Raw genomic sequence first — 17282 nt, 5'->3', positions numbered from 1 at the left:
AAATATGAGCTAAATGGCCATCAAAACAGGAATAGATATGCAGCTAAAGGAAATAAACCAGAGTTTCTGGGATTAATCTGAAAAAAAAATCTTAAATACAGAGAATTGAACAAAATACATGTTTATAGTATGATTATATTTCTTTCTTTCTTTTTTTTTCCTTTCTTGTCCTAGTCTTTTATTTGTTAACCAGTAACCTTTAAAAATAAATGCATAGGAATGCAAATTGGTACAGCCACTCTGGAGAACAGTATGGAGGTTCCTCAAAAAATTAAAACTAGGGCTACCCTATGACCCAGCAACTACACTACTAAGTATTTACTCAAAGGATACAAAAATACAGATTCAAAGGGGTACATGCACCCCGATGTTTATAGCAGCATTAGCAACAATAGCCAAATGAATGGATAAACAAATTGTGGTATGTGTATATATATATATATAAATATATATATTTGTATTTATATACTATATATATAAATATATATATATGTATTTATATACATATAATGTATGAATAATACATACATATAATGTATGAATAATAAATGCATGGATAAACAAATTGTGGTATATATATATATATATATATATATATATGTATATACACACACACACATACACACACACACACACTGGAATATTATTCGGCCATAACAGAATGAAATCTTGCCATTTGCAATGATGTGGATAGAGCTGGAGAGTATTATGCTAAGCAAAGTAAGTCAGAGAAAGACAAATACCACATGATTTCATTCATATGTGGAATTTAAGAAACAACAAATGTTCATGGGGGCGGTTAGAAAAGCGAGGCAAATAAGGAAACAGACTCTTAAGTATAAAGAACAAACTGATGGTTAGTAGAGGGGAGGTCGGTTGGGGGATGTGTTAAAAAGGTGATGGGGATTCAGAGGGCACTTCTTGTGATGAGCCATGGGTATTAAATGTAAGCAATGAATCACTAAATTCTTGAAACTAATATTACACTCTGTTAACTAACTGGAATTTAAATAAAAACTAAAAAACTAAAAAAAAAAAAAACATTATAGTTAACTAACTAACTAACTAAATAAATAAATAAATAAATGCAGAAGGAAAGCAACAAACAAAAGCGGGCGATCTGTATAGTGGGTGGAAAATGACCGTAAGCCACAGCACAAGAGAAGTTCCTGTTTTGTTCTGTGGGGCCAGGAGTTTACAGTACTGTGTGCTCACCTTTCTTCTCCCCGATGAAGGTCTCAAACAGCTAATTTTTGCTTTTCAACCATTTTTATTCATCTTATTCTCTGACTCCATACATTCCAGAAGGCTCAACGGATTTGTAATACACTTCCAAGATGAAGGGAAATTTCTTGCTCATTGTTTGCCTGACATCTTGGCTTGTGTCCATCTTATTAAACAAAAAATATGCTCCAAAAACACCCACAAATTCAACTACTAAAACTCCTTTCAAGATCTTCTTGGCCAGTGGTTCCACAGTGTGGGCCATCATGTAACCAACAGGCAGGTGAGTGGGCAGCAAGGGAGAACTGCATTGCTGTTTATAATGCTGTACCCGAGACACTTACATCTGATACCATTTCTATAAAACTTTAAGCCATATATAACAATACCATATAGTACTAAATGGCTGTACATAGTAAAAATATAAAAATCTCTGTGGGTCAATAAACAAGTTTGGAATAGTGGAGATGGAGAGAAAAGACTAGAAATGAGATCAAAGAAGGGTACCCAAGGGAGGAAGAGGTCAAATGTGTTTGTACTAGACCAACAATTAACCTCTAGGCAGAACTTACAGGTGATTCTAGGGGCCCAATGCTGATGGCCTTTTGACCAATGTCAGAAAGTGGCTGTTTCCTATCATTTAATGTTTTCAGGTTGTTTAAGGTAAGAAAGTCACTCCTGACCTTATTTTCTTGTGGTTTGAAGTACAAATCTTCCTTAATTCTGAAAAATAACAAAGAAAAAGGGAAAAGAAAGAAAAGTAAAAATAAAAAAAAAATAAATAAAAGAAAAGCCTCTGAAATTGGCATAGTAAAATGTTGTTAAGAGCTGGCACTTTGAATTTCCAGTTCTGAGATGTTTATTATACTATACTTTATACTTTTCTATATACTTGAGCTGTGTCACAATTTAAAAAGGTAAATTATATGAAATTAGAAATAAGAGAACACTTAAAAAAAATTCTGACAAGCCAAAAGGCCACAATTCTACCATCCAGAAATAGCCGCCTCTACATTTTGGTGTGTTTTTATAGTCCTATGTGTGGGAAATGAGACAATACTTTTTGTTACAATTTTAAAAAATTATATAAGTATATTTTCAGAATATAAATATTCATCCTCACTTCTTTCCTGAATGACATTTCATTGTATTTCTGTAAAATGCTATATTTAATCAATCCTCCCTTCCTGGAAATACAGGCTGTTTCAACTTTCATAATTTGAAATAATGTTTTAACGAATGTTCTTCTACATGTATTTTCTATACACAACCATGATAACTTCCTTAAAGTATAGTTTTGTAAGTAAAGTTTCTGGGCCAAAACTATACATAGAATTTTAGGTTTAAAGCATATTTTGAAATTGCTTTCCAAAAAGATATTAAGCTACATTAACATGAGAGACCCTATATTCTCAGAGTAGCACTTATTATTTAAAAAATCTTTAATAGTTGCATAATATTGAATTTTACTCTTTTTACTATTGGAATTTTCTTTTTCACACCTTTGCCTATATCTTAGCCAGACATTTATCTTCTTTCCTATAGTTCTATAAGATTTTTATATTAAATAAATTCACTTTTTCTTATGTATTTTGAATATTTTCTCTATGTTGTGTTTTGCCTTTCCTTTTAGTTTAGAGTGTTTTCAATGTCTTGAAATGTATAAGTTAAATCTATCAATATTTCCCTTTATGTTTTCTGCTTATATGTATAGTCATTTATGTAATCTGTAGCATTTCTGTTTCACTTTCTATTTGGATATTCAACACATATGGAGTTTATTTTAGTATATTTGGGCATATGGTGCTAGAAATCTAATTCTATTTTATTATAGATTATTACAAATAGTTGATCAGCTGTCTCAAAGGCATTCATTGAATAATCCAGACTTAACCTGCTAACTTGAATTTTTTTCAATACTTAATTCTCATATATCCTGTTTGTGAATTTTCCATTCTTTTGCCATAGTCAAATAAGTTATTTTTTTCATGAAAAGATGTATTTCTAGTACATTTTTGAAAGAACTTTAAGAATTGAGTTTTCCTACAGTTAACATTGTGTTAAATTTTTTAATGCAATTGACATAACTTGAAGTTGTTCTTGGAATTCTCATCTACTTATGCCTAGAGAAGATAAAAAATTGAGGCACAATCTATCGATTCCTGACATTTGGAATCATTCTAATCAAAATGAAAATCCAAGGAAATGGAATTTATAATCACAACAATTACAATATATGAAGCACAAAGACTTAGGTAATACTGACCCTTCACTGGCTAAAATGATAATAACAGGAAATTGCAAAGCTGGGCTAGCTTGTTATCCTTGCTTAAGCTACTGGGTGTTATCATCCACCTGATAGAAATCTCAGGGTTATACCTCTCTATTTTATCTCTATCTTTTCTCTGGGTCAGTGGAAAGGATGAAAATTCAAAGGACATGATCCAAACCTTCTTACTCTTATCCTCGTTCTCACCTTTGGACAATGAGTATTTGAATTTCTTACATTCTCCCTTCTCAAATTACATGAAATTACAGTTATTGCCATGGACGAGGGAATGTACATAAGATATTCCTTCATTGGACAAAACCCCCTAAGCCTTAAGATCTACATCTGTTGTATTTTTTAATTAAATGAGCTATAAATGTGCACAATGTCATGGCGATAGAAATTTATGAATGACTTGGCTAAAGCATCATGTTTCAAAGTAAATGTTTCAACCCTTATCTTTCCAGGTCTCCAGGAAGCTCAATAACCATTTTGCATTAGAGGGATTTTAATATATGTAAATACAGAGGAAACAGGAACAACGAACTACCATGTGTCCATCACTGAATGTAAGTAATCATCAACATTCTGCTGTTTTTGTCTCAATAGCCTTTGATATGATGGCATCTCCCTCCTTTTCTTCTGACAACACACTATCCAAGTTTGCCCCTATCCATCTGGCAGTTCCTTCTCAGGCTCTTCCTCTTTTCCTTAAACTATCTGTTTCCCCTTGAACCCAACTACTCCCATGGCCTCATTTACCATATTTAAGCAACTCCTAAATTCATACATCCTGCTCAGATATCTTTTCTGGGGAACATTAAACTCAACATGACCAAATGTACACACATTATCTTTAAACTCTCCTTAGCACAGCTCCTCTCTGATATCTCAAGAAATGATGTATCCATCCAATTACTCATAATGCAAACAGAGATCTGATCACTGATAATTTTCTCTTCCACAATAAATTACCAAAGTAGCCAACTTAGTGTCCTAAACACTTTTCAAGTATGTCTCCTTTCCATTTGCACTGTCAACACGATGATCAGCACTATCTGATGAAATATAATGAAATCCGTACATCCAAGCCACACATAAAATTTTAAATTTCCTGGTTGACACATTAAAGAGTTAAATTTAAGAAGACGTATCATTTAGTTCAATTTATATCCCAGATATTGTCATTTTAAACATGTAAGCAATGTAAAATACTATCAATAAGATATTTATACTCTTTTTTTTTCTTATGAAGTCTTTGCAATCTGGTGTGTATTTTGCACTGCTCAGGACATCCTAATTTGGACAAACCACACTTCAAGCACTGAGTGGCCACATGCAGCTGGTGCTCACCACGTTGGAAGAGCAGATTTAGTCCAAGCTGTGACCATCTCTTTTTGGTGGTGTCTGTTAATGGGCTTCAAACATCGCTACTTGGTTTCCTTTCAGTTCATTCTTTTGAATTTCCATTGGAAACTGGAGTTTCCATTTCCAATGGAAACGGAGTTTCCATTCAGTTCATTATTTTTCCAATGCAGATCTGTCTCATGATTGCAAACTATAATCCTTTAGTGATTTCCCATTTTTCCTTTTTGGCTAAAATCTGAAACTCCTAACATAACCTACAACACTCTCCTTGATCTGATCGCATTTGACATCTCCAATTTGTGTAATGTACGAAGCCTCTTTCCATTCACAGCCTTTATACAAGCTTGAAATATTCTTGTTCCTATCATCTTTATTTATTAGCATAAGTGTCACTTACTTAGAGAAATCTTCCTTGACACCACGTTCCTCTTGTTCCTCCCAAGAATCCAATTACTTTGTCTTTCTACCTACAATACTTTTACTTCATGGCAAAAGTTATTTGTGTTATTATTTGTTCAAGACAGGCCTCCAATTTGGGTCTGCTAGTTATTCTGGTTCATCTTTATATCTCCTCACCAAGAATAGTGCTTTGTACTGAATAAATATAGGTTAAATGTATAAATTTTACTTTCTTAGCATTATTCACATGAGAAAAAGCTGAGGTTACCAAGATGGGCTTAGACCAATCATGATTCACATCCCCAGTCTAGGGAAGGGACTCATCCTTCAGCACAAAGACACCTCATCCTTGAACAAAATTAATATTCTGTGAACAAGAAAAAAAAGAAGAGGTGGCTATTGGGTATGCTACCAACGCTGTCTACCAGAAATTTCCAATTTATCTTTGTGATAGACTGTTCACCTACTTCGGCTTACAGCAGCCCAAGAAAAGCAAGACTGAGCCATCTGGAGATAAATTTGTGGATGGAGGTTTTATTTTGTTTTTAAACTATAAAAATAAAGAGGAAGAAACACACTGTATTAGTCAGGTTCTTCAGAGAAACAGAACCAATAGGATATATATAGATATATATATATACATATGAAAAGATTTATTATAGAAATTGGCTCAGGCGATTATGGAGGCCGAGAAGTCCCACAGTCTGCTGTCTGCAAGCTGGAGAACCAGGAAAGCTGATAATATAATTCAGTCCAAGTCCAAAGGCCTGAGAATGAGGAGCTGCTATGTCCAAGGACAAGAGAAGGACATCCCAGCTCAAGAACAAAGAAAGAGAATTTCTCCTTTCTCTGCCCTATTGTACTGTTAAAGCCCTCAATGATTGACGATACCCATTTATACCAGTGAGGGGAGATTTCTTTACTCAGTCTACTGATTCAGATGCTAATTGTTTTGGGACATACCTTCACAGACACACTCAGAAATAATGTTTTATGAGCTGTCTGAGCATCACTTGGTCCACTCAGATTGACACATGAAGTTAACCATTACACATGCACTATTAACTAACATTCACAAACATTTTCCTTCATCATCACATTTGGTCCTCCCAATAATTCTGGACAACCTCATTAAATTAGTGTTATTACTTATCATCTTGCATAATTTACAAAGGAGAAATCTCAATCAAAAAGGTTAAGAGACTTGTCCAAGAATACTCAGAAATCACATAATGACTTGGACAAGGACATAGGTGTTCTTTTTTTTTAATGGACATATGTTTTTTATTATTATGATGAATTTTTAAACTTTTTTTTAATTGTAAGATTATTTATTTATTTATGTATTTATTTAATTATTTTTTAAATTTACATCCAAATTAGTTAGCATATAGTGCAACGATGATTTCAGGAGTAGATTCCTTAGGGCCCCTTACCCATTTAGCCCATCCCCCCCTCCTCCAGTAACCCTCACTTTGTTCTCCATATTTGAGTCTCTTCTGTTTTGTCCCCCTTCCTGTTTTTATATTATTTTTGTTTCCCCTCCCTTATGTTCATCTGTTTTGTCTCTTAAAGTCCTCATATGAGTGAAGTCATACGATTTTTGTCTTTCTCTGACTGACTAATTTCACTAAGCATAATACCCTCCAGTTTCATCCACGTAGTTGCAAATGGCAAGATTTCATTCTTTTTGATTGCCAAGTAATACTCCATTGTATATATACCCCACATCTTCTTCATCCATTCATCCATAGATGGACATTTGGGCTCTTTGCATACTTTGGCTATTGTTGATAGTGCTCCTATAAACATGGGGGTGCATGTGTCCCTTCAAAACAGCACACATGTATCCCTTGGATAAATGCCTACTAGTGCAATTACTGGGTCATAGGGTAGTTCTATGTTTAGTTTTTTGAGGAACCTCCATACTATTTTCCAGAGTGGCAGCACCAGCTTGCATTGCTGCCAACAATGCAAAAGAGATCCTCTTTCTCCGCATCCTCGCCAACATCTGTTGTTTCCTGAGTTGTTCATGTTAGCCATTCTGACAGGTGTAAGGTGGTATTTCATTGTGGTTTTGATTTATATTTCCCTAGTGATGAGTGATGTTGAGCATTTTTTCATGTGTCGGTTGGCCATCTGGATGTCTTCTTTGGAGAAGTGTCTGTTCATGTCTTTTGCCCATTTCTTCACTCGATTATTTGTTCTTTGGGTGTTGAGTTTGATAATTTCTTTATAGATTTTGGATACTAACCCTTTATCTGATATGTCATTTGCAAATATCTTCTCCCATTCTGTCAGTTGCGTTTTAGTTTTGTTGATTGTTTCCTTTGCTGTGCAGAAGCTTTTTATTTTGATGAGGTCCCAGTAGTTCATTTTTGCTTTTGTTTCCCTTGCCTCCAGAGGCATGTTGAGTAAGAAGTTGCTGCGACCAAGATCAAAGAGGTTTTTGCTTGCTTTCTCCTCAAGGATTTTGATGGCTTCCTGTCTTGCACTGGGGTCTTTCATCCATTTTGAGTTTATTTTTGAGTGTATGGTGTAAGAAAGTGGTCCAAGTTCATTCTTCTGCATGTCGCTGTCCAGTTTTCCCAGCACCACTTGCTGAAGAGACTGTCTTTATTCCATTGGATATTCTTTCCTGCTTTGTCAAAGATTAGTTGGCCATGCATTTGTGGGTCCATTTCTGGGTTCTTTATTCTGTTCCATTGATCTGAGTGTCTGTTTTTGTGCCAGTACCATACTGTCTTGATGGTTACATCTTTGTAGCATAGCTTGAAGTCTGGGATTGTGATGCCTCCTTCTTTGGTTTTCTTTTTCAAGATTGCTTTAACTATTCAGGGTCTTTTCTGGTTCCATACAAATTTTAGGATTATTTGTTCTAGCTCTATGAAGAATGCTGGTGTTATTTTGACAGGGATTGCATTGAATATGTAGATTGCTTTGGGTAGTATTGACATGAAAGAGGAGAGATCACAACCAACACAGCAGAAACAAAAACAATTATAAAAGAATATTACGAGCAATTATATGCCAATAAAATGGGCAATCTGGAAGAAATGGACAAATTCCTAGAATTTGTCCTAGAAACATATACACTACCAAAACTGAAACAGGAAGAAATAGAAAATTTGAACAGACCCATAACCAGTAAAGAAATCTAATTAGTAATAAAAAATCTGCCGAAAAACAAGAGTCCAGGGCCAGATGGATTTCTAGGGGAATTCTACCAAACATTTAAGGAAGAGTTAACACCTATTCTCTTGAAGCTGTTCCAAAAGATAGAAATGGAAGGAAAATTTCCAAACACTCTCTCTGAAGCCAGAATTATCTTGATCCCAAAACCAGACAGAGACCCCCTAAAAAGGAGAACTATAGACCAATTTCTCTGATGGACATGGATGCAAAAATCCTCAAGATATGAGCCAACCGGATCCAACAATACACTAAAAAAATTATTCACCGCGACCAAGTGGGATTCATACCTGGCATGCAGGGCTGGTTCAATATCCACAAACCAATTAACATGATTCATCACATCAATAAAAGAAAGGACAAGAATCATATGAGGCTCTCAATAGATGCAGAGAAAGCATTTGACAAAATATAGCATCCTTTTTTGATAAAAACCCTTAAGAAAGTAGGGATAGAAGGAGCATACCTCAAGATCATAAAAGCCATATATGAATGGCCCAATGCAAATATCATCGTCAATGGGGAAAAACTGAGAGCTTTTCCCCTAAGGTCAGGAACAAGACAGGGATGTCTCTACTCTCGCCACTGTTATTCAACATAGTATTGGAAGTCTTAGCCTTTGCAATCAGACAACACAAAGAAATAAAAGGCATCCAAATCAGCCAGGAGGAGGTCAAACCTTCACTCTTCGCAGATGACATGATACTCTATATGGAAAGCCCAAAAGATTCCACCAAAAAACTGCTAGAATTGATTCATGAATTCAGCAAAGTTGCAGGATATAAAATCAATGCACAGAAATCAGTTGCATTCCTATACACCAACAATGAAGCAACAGAAAGGGAAATCAAGGAATCAATCCCATTTATAGTTGCATCAAAAACCATAAAATACCTAGGAATAAATCTAACCAGAGAGGTAAAAAATCTATACACTGAAAACTATAGAAAGCTTATGAAAGAAATTGAAGAAGATACAAAAAATGGAAAAAGATTCCATGCTCCTGGATAGGAAGAACAAATATTACGATGATTTTTTATGTTTATTTATTTATTTTGGGAAAGAGTGTAAGTGGGGTAGGGACAGAGCCAGATGGAGAGAAAGAATCTCAAGCAGGCTCCACCCTGTCAACACAGAACCTGATGCGGGGCTGGATCTAATGAACTGTGAGATCACAACCTGAGCTGACATCAAGAGTCAGATGCTTTACTGACTGAGCCACCTAGGCGCCCCTGCTTTTTATTATAATACTAAGTAAATAGTATATATAGTGTACTATAATATAGTATAGTATACAATACTATTTAGTACAAAATACTAAGAGTATTTTTTAGAGCAGTTTTAGGTTCACTTAAAAATTGAGGGGGAAATACAAAGAGTTACCAAATGCCCCCTACACCCACATATGCATAGCCTCCCTCATTATCATCACCCCCCCCCCCAGAGTAGTACATTTGTTACAACTGAAGAACCTACATGGGCACATCATTATCACCCACAGTCCATAGTTTCTGTTACAGTTCACTCTTCATATCGGTGTCCTTATTCCCAAATTCAAACTCTTTTCCCTACAGTGGCATTTCTCAGTATGAACCTCACCCGGGAATGTGTTAGGGAAAGCAAATTCTTGGGCCTCACTCCAGACCTAATGAATCAGACACTGGGAGTCTAGCCTAGCAACCTGTGCCTAATAAGCTCTCCAGGTGACTCTGATACTCCTAACGTATGAGAACCACTACAGTACATCCTACTACCCACACTGTTTTCTCTTACGTTGATCGATTGTTTTCTATTTGTTTCATGATTTGGCAGAAAAAGAAAAATACTGATTTTGCACTCAGGTGTATCATAAGAAGTCAAAGTCATCTTCGCCTTACTTCCAAACTCAAATGGCTCTTGGATTTAGGGATCTACCCATTGGGCCCCATTTCCAAGGTTACATACTTGAATCAAATGAATGGTGGCCAGTTACTCCCTATATACGGCCTGAGTTGTATTTCTATGTGGGCAAGCAAAACAAGTCAGGGAAAGTCTGCATCTCACAGAACTTATTTTCTTTTACTTAACAATGAATTACAGTGAACTCTCTCTTCTGCCAAAATGAAAGCCCTTTGCCCTCTATTTCCCATATACTTCCATGATCCAGCCTTCTTACCACAAAACCTGCAGTATTTCTCCTTCTTAAGAAAACAAAAACCTAAAAATTTTCAGTGACTAATAATTGTCTCTGACAAAGATGTCCTAATTCTAGCACAAGATGAATTTGTCTTCTTCCAACTTTGCCCTTGTCTTTTGCTACATTATCAGCACTACAATAATTCTAACCCATAAATCAGGGACTTATGCCTTGCATACTGCCTATTCTCCACATTTCTGGCATATTTGTGAGAATAAAAGAAATTGCAGACCCAAGGTCGATTTCTGTCCCAACTGATATATTGGCCAAGACTGTCTCTCTCTCTCTCTCCCAGCTTTGGAGCCCTAGTGTTCCCTGTCAGTATCTGCCTGACCATAATGTTTATCCACAGACTTTTCCTGCTGCTTAGGTTTCTCAAAATTCTATACTATCACACTTTACCAGATTGTCTCCCCAGTAACAAATCTTATATTTGGAACCTATTTAAATGACCTCCACACAAGAAACAAGTATTGTGCTGACTTTGAGGTCAGGCCAACCTTATATAGCTGATGACCTTGAGCAACGTGCTTACTTCTTCAGTTCAGTGTCTCATCCATGAAATGGGTATATGCAGTGGTTCTCAAATTCTAGGGTACATTAGAACCATGAGAGTTTGTAAAAAGGAAAAATGGAGTGCAGAGCTTTCCACAGAGTTTCTGACTCAGTAGGTCTAGGGAAGGGCCTGAGAATTCATGTTTCTGAAAAAGGTCCTAGGTTATGCTAATGCTGCTTGTCTGGAGATCACACTTTGACAACCACTGAAATAACATTATTAGTACGAGAAATACTATTTGTAAAGTGCCCAATTCAAAGTAACCACTCAATGAATGTTCGTTTATTGTCCTCCACCTCTATTCCACATGGAAATAGATGACAAAAATGAATTAATGACATTGGATTTGAATGGAATTGAGCTAAATGCAATTATCTCTGGGCAAAGCCTTTCTGGAAACAAACCAAAAGAGATATTTTGTGAAAATAAAATAAAGGAGGCATTTTAGGTAAATGAATTTTTAGAAGCTATTGATAAATATTGGCAAAGGCATCAAAGGGAACTTCTACACAGCATTAGTAGAAAAATAAATATAATAAATAAATAAATAAATATATTTTTATATGTATATATTATATATAATATATGTACATACATAATATATGTATTATATACATACATATATTATATATAATTTTAGAGGACAATTTGGTAGTACCTACTAAATGTGAGATATACATAAATTTTGACCCAGCATTTCACTTCTAGAATATGTCCTTGAGAAATACATACAGATGCACAGGAATATAGTGCAATATATTTGCATAGCAGCTCCTAAACTCAAGTATGTAAGAAATGTATTTTTTTTTTCCTGCAAGTCAACTTGATTTATACTTCAAGCCCATTGCACCAGGTGGCAAAAATAAATCCCATTCATTTCAGGATTCATTTACTGACATTCTTCTGGAGTTGCATCTGAGAACCAGGGACATGAGCAGAGCAGAGGCATTGGGGTATGTGCAGAGTATTGGTCTTATGTCATAATCCATCCACACTGTCATCTCCTGGTTTGACCATCATTCTGTTGGTACTTGATAGATTTTATATACAGATTACTGCTACCTTATTGCATGACTTCCTCCTTGCAGCCCCATCCTGCCCGTTGATTTTATTACCTCCATACCTTGTCAGATACTATGGAAGCTGAGACCCTTATTCGTTTTATGCCACTTTTAGATGCTCAGTGTCACTCTGATGTTTCTGTGTCATGTAAATTCTGAGGTTGTCTAGGGCTCTAATCAACTATATATCTTCTTATTTTAGTCCTACAAATAGAGGAAATCAATAAAGTTTAATGGCTAAATTTGAAAGTGTCACAGATTGCCATTTGAAATCTTGTGTCATTTTAGTTTTTATCAAATACTGAAGAAGGGAAAATAGCCATTTTGATGGTGAAAAATCTTGTTTTCAAGACAAGTCCCAGATGTAAGCCACTCCTTAATCAGTGACTCAGTGATTATAACTTAGCAACATGCAAGTCTGTGTTAGCTATATATAGCTCTATTTTTGTATGCATTGAAATGAGCCTCTGATGGTCAAAATAGTTTTGTATTTTCAAAATGATAGCAGCTGTTTATCCTTAATTCTGAGAATAATTTGGGGAGTAATGTACTTTACTTTTTACCCAAAAGACAGGGATGACTTCACTGTTTAGATACAGAAAGAAATATGTTAAATCATTCAACCAATGCTGCTTGGAATAGACTTCTTTAAAGCATATTTTGATTGTGTAACTGTTCTGAACTAAACTTGGCTTGCGAGATCTCTGGATGTTACATAACTTCTGAGAAAATACAAAAGTAAGAAAGAAAGAAAGAAAAGACAATGAGGTTGAGGCATTTCAGCATACATTTTGTTTTTTTAAGTAGCCATAAAGTGCCAGATGTTGTAATACAAAGATAGATAGAACACAGGTCCTGTCAATGAGATCTTGGACTAGGTGGGGAGAAAAATCAAGTAATAGAGACAAAGTTCCATCAGACAATACAAAGTACAAAGACAGATAGCATATACCCTATCTGAAGAAAGGCTTCAAGGCAAAAGTAACATTTAATCTGTGGTGGAAGAGGGAAAGAAGCATATTCAAGAAGCAGGGACAGAATTCCCCAGGATAAAAAAAAAAAAAACAAAACAAACAAAAAAAAAAAAACAAAAAAACCATTCATCAGACTGTAAGTTCTGTGTTATGAGGAAGACATGTTGAGTGTTGCTTTTTCTTTGACTAAAAATGTTTTCAATATCTCAGAGCTAACTAGGGGAATTTATAAGAACTGCATGCATTCTATCCATAACATTTCCCTTGGGAGTGCATTGTTCGGTTGAATTTGGGATTGTAAGAGGAATAGTTCCCCCACCTGTCACTTTAGAAGGTGGTTTAACCCAATTTCTGGCTGTTCTCTTTGGGATGTGGGGCTAACTTCTTAGCACTTGTCCTTATCTATAGGTCCTAGAAGCCAGTTTCATGGCAATAGGAAAAGTTTCACTCAACACTCAACACTGGTTCCCAAAAGAAATATAATGCAAGCCACATATGCAATTGTAAATTTTTCTAGTAGCCATGTTAGAAAGATGAAATGAAACAATTAAAATTAATTTTTAAAAAAAATTTTTTTTCAACGTTTTTTATTTTTATTTTTGGGACAGAGAGAGACAGACAGAGCATGAACGGGGGAGGGGCAGAGAGAGGGAGACACAGAATCGGAAACAGGCTCCGGGCTCCGAGCCATCAGCCCGGGAGCCCGACGCGGGGCTCGAACTCACGGACCGCGAGATCGTGACCTGGCTGAAGTCAGACGCTTAACCGACTGCGCCACCCAGGCGCCCCTAAAATTAATTTTATAATATACTTCAAACCAATGTGTCCAAAATATATTTCAACATGTGATCAATATAAAAATTATTAATGAGATAATTTTCATCCTGTCTTCAACACCTAGTATTAATTTAAAAATTACGGCATATCTCAGTTTGCTCTAGACTCCTTTCAAGAGGGCATTTTAGGCAAAGCCATTTATTTTTTATAGATTGTCTTGTGACAAAGCTAACAATGGCACCTTACCATGCTCACGGAATAAGTCCCACTTCCAATTAGACATAAATTTGTGTCTTAGACAATCGAGTAAAAGAGAAGATGCCTAATGCAGTTCTCCTTCTTGCTCCACAGGCTTGGAGAGACCACTTCTTTCTATGTCCTTCCTTACTAAACAATTATTTAGAGACTCAGTTGTTTTAAAATATCTGAAAGAGTATTATTTTTCTAACTCAGCTGACTGCCTAATTAGATAAGAGGCAAACTTCTAGAATAGCTTTTCTTTGACCTTTGTATCACAATTTTTAAAAAAATCGATGAAATTTGTTATCTCTTACAACACAAATCAAGCTTTTCTTCCACATCACCCTTTGCAGATGGATACGTCTGCCTCCAATGGCCTCATATCTGAACACAGGCTGGATATGCCCCCATCAGCTTGGTTTCAGATTTCTTTCTTTAGACTGAGCAAGAAAGAATCAAGAATCAAGAGTAAAACTTCACTCATTACCTTTTAAACTTATTTACTTATTTTTTGTTGTTGGTTTGGCAAGTTGCCTCATTCCACAGAGACTTTACAAGGTGCTTATGTCTTATGTTTGAAGGTGAGAACTGTGATCTAATCTGTATTCTGCGTGTTACTTAGCACACTGAGGGTGCCCAATAAATATTAAACAGGAAGGCTTTATTGAATCACTTTATACCATACACTTCCTAGTGCCTCCTTTGTGCCAGCTTCCAGTACAAAACCATTATAAAAAGATGGGTGGCTGGATGGATTAATAAGTGAATTTACTTGATAGTTTGCTGCCAATTTTTTGCTACCTGTAATGAAATCATATTTCTCGGTCCTCTCCCATGAATCACAAAGAGAACAGTCTCACATTAAGACAAAGCCTAAATTTGAACAAATACATAGTAAGCTCTCTGTCTCTGAAAAATTTAAAGCAGAGGTTAAAGCCCAATAAACTCCATTTCCATCCACTCATAAAACCAGAACCTCCACAATGACCTTCCGGCACCTCAACATCAAAACATTTTAACAATATCGGGATATAGGGTAGTCATAATATTGACTCTGAATTATTCAAAAATGAATTATATTCAGTACAGTTTTAATTCTAAAAATGTTTTATTCCTTCAGAGCTATTAATTTATTAACCTCATCGATTGTTAAAGACTCTATAAAGCACCTCTTATGCTCTAGGCTTTGTTTCCAAGGTCTGGAAAACATAAAAAAATCTTGCTTTAATGAAATGCATATTCTATTGGAATATTTAATTCAATAGGTGCTCAATATTTAAAACCTTTAATCAACCATTTTTATTTGATTCACACAATTAATGGTTTTAATTTATTCCTACTGAACAGCAAATCCACAAGGTCGGTGGTAGAACTGAGGCAAGAGTCAAGATTATTTGAGGCAAAATCTATGCTCTTTTCACAGGACTGTGACAGATACTTGTCTTTCTATTCAACTTGTTCAGACTTAGGTTAGGAAAGCTACAAGGTTTCTTACAACTCTAGGACATTTTTCACCCTAGTTCTCTCTCTTTTTTAATGTTTATTTATTTTTGAGAGACAGAGAGAGAATCTGAAGCAGGCTGTAGGCACTGATGCAGGGCTCAAACTCATGAACCATGAGATCATGACCTGAGCTGAGTTGAAGTTGGACGCTTCATCATTGGAGCCACCCAGGTGCCCTTCTCCCTAGTTCTGTAATAAAATATACTGTAATCCAAATACATCTCAAGAAAATTGGTTTTCAATTTGAAAATGAAGATAATAAGACAAAATAATACTGAGAAAGCAATCCATTCCTAAAGGGTTTTTAGACGAAAAACTTATGAAAAACTTGAACACAAATATGCAGTATAAGGGTGCCTGGGTGGCTCAGTCACTTAAGAGGCCACCTCTTGATTTCAGCTAAGGTCATGATCCCAGGATTGTGGGATTAAGCCCTGCATTGGTCTCTGTGCTGAGCATGGACCCTGCTTGGAATTCTCTTTCTCTGTGTGTTTCTCTGTCTCTTTCTCCCCCTCTGTCCCTCTTCCTTATTGCTCTCTTTCTCTCTCTCAAAATAAAAAACAAAATTGTAATTAAAAAAATTCAGTATAATCATGTCCTTATAGATCTGATTAACATATGACAGAAATTATACTGTAAACTGATACTATTCCATTTTATGTCCAAATATGTTAACCTCTACTCTTCCAGAATTGTTCTGCAATGTGTTTCTCAGGCTAACTAAGATTTGATTGTCTCCCTATAAAACAAATAGGTGTATTATAAATTCCCTTTCACCTCCTCAAATAATATGACTTTCTCCCTTCCCCAGAAAGCCTCCCACAGTCAAACTGCTTCACACTACTCTTGAATGACTATTATAAATATAATTGTGTTTTAAAAGGTTAGCTTAAAAGGTGGTAGAGAGGGGCGCCTGGGTGGCTCAGTCGGTTGGGCGGCCGACTTTGGCTGAGGTCATGATCTCACAGTCCGTGAGTTCGAGCCCCGTGAGTTCGAGCCCCGTGAGTTCGAGCCCCACCTTGGGCTCTGTGCTGACAGCTCGGAGCCTGGAGCCTGTTTCATATTCTGTGTCTCCCTCTCTCTGACCCTCCCCCATTCATGCTCTGTCTCTCCCTGTCTCAAAAATAAATAAAACATTAAAAATTTTTTTTTTTTAAAAAGGTGGTAGAGAGGGAAGGTAATATAGAAGGCAAAAAAGAGTTTGGGAGAGATATCTCTTAAATAATTGGAGACCATTCAATTAATTAGAAAATTACTTGTTTTAAAAATTCTCTAAATAATTTTGTTGTTCCAGATTGACTGTCTTATGTAAATAAAGACTAATTTCTTTAAAAATTTTTTTAATGTTTTATTTATTTTTGAGACACAGAGAGAGAGAGACAGAGCATGAATAGGGGAGAGAAAGAGAGAGAGGGAGACACAGAATCCGAAGAAGTCTCCAGGCTCTAAGGTGTTGGCACAGAGCCTGACGCAGGGTTCGAACTCACAAACCGTGAAATCGTGACTTGAGCCGTAGTCAGACCCTTAACCAACTGAGCCACCC

The 17282-nt window shown here is 35.9% G+C and overlaps 1 protein-coding gene across 1 annotated transcript; it reads right to left on the bottom strand.

Moving 5' to 3' along the window:
• Positions 1-1264: 1264 nt before the first annotated feature.
• Positions 1265-1489, bottom strand: LOC109258397 (protein CEBPZOS-like). Its single transcript, XM_019435210.2, has one exon. The coding sequence runs from the start codon at positions 1487-1489 to the stop codon at positions 1280-1282; it is 210 nt and encodes a 69-aa protein (XP_019290755.1). The 3' UTR covers positions 1265-1279.
• Positions 1490-17282: the final 15793 nt, after the last annotated feature.

Source organism: Panthera pardus, unplaced genomic scaffold (assembly GCF_024362965.1).
Source record: "Panthera pardus isolate Hobbes unplaced genomic scaffold, ASM2436296v1 HiC_scaffold_16, whole genome shotgun sequence".
NCBI lineage: Eukaryota > Metazoa > Chordata > Mammalia > Carnivora > Felidae > Panthera > Panthera pardus.
Note: the sequence above shows the minus strand (reverse complement) of the source record. Positions and strands in the feature narration are given on the sequence as shown.

Bases quoted from the DNA above. Each gene is read 5' to 3' on its own strand.
- LOC109258397 (XM_019435210.2), bottom strand. From the start codon at position 1,489: ATGGCCCACACTGTGGAACCACTGGCCAAGAAGATCTTGAAAGGAGTT.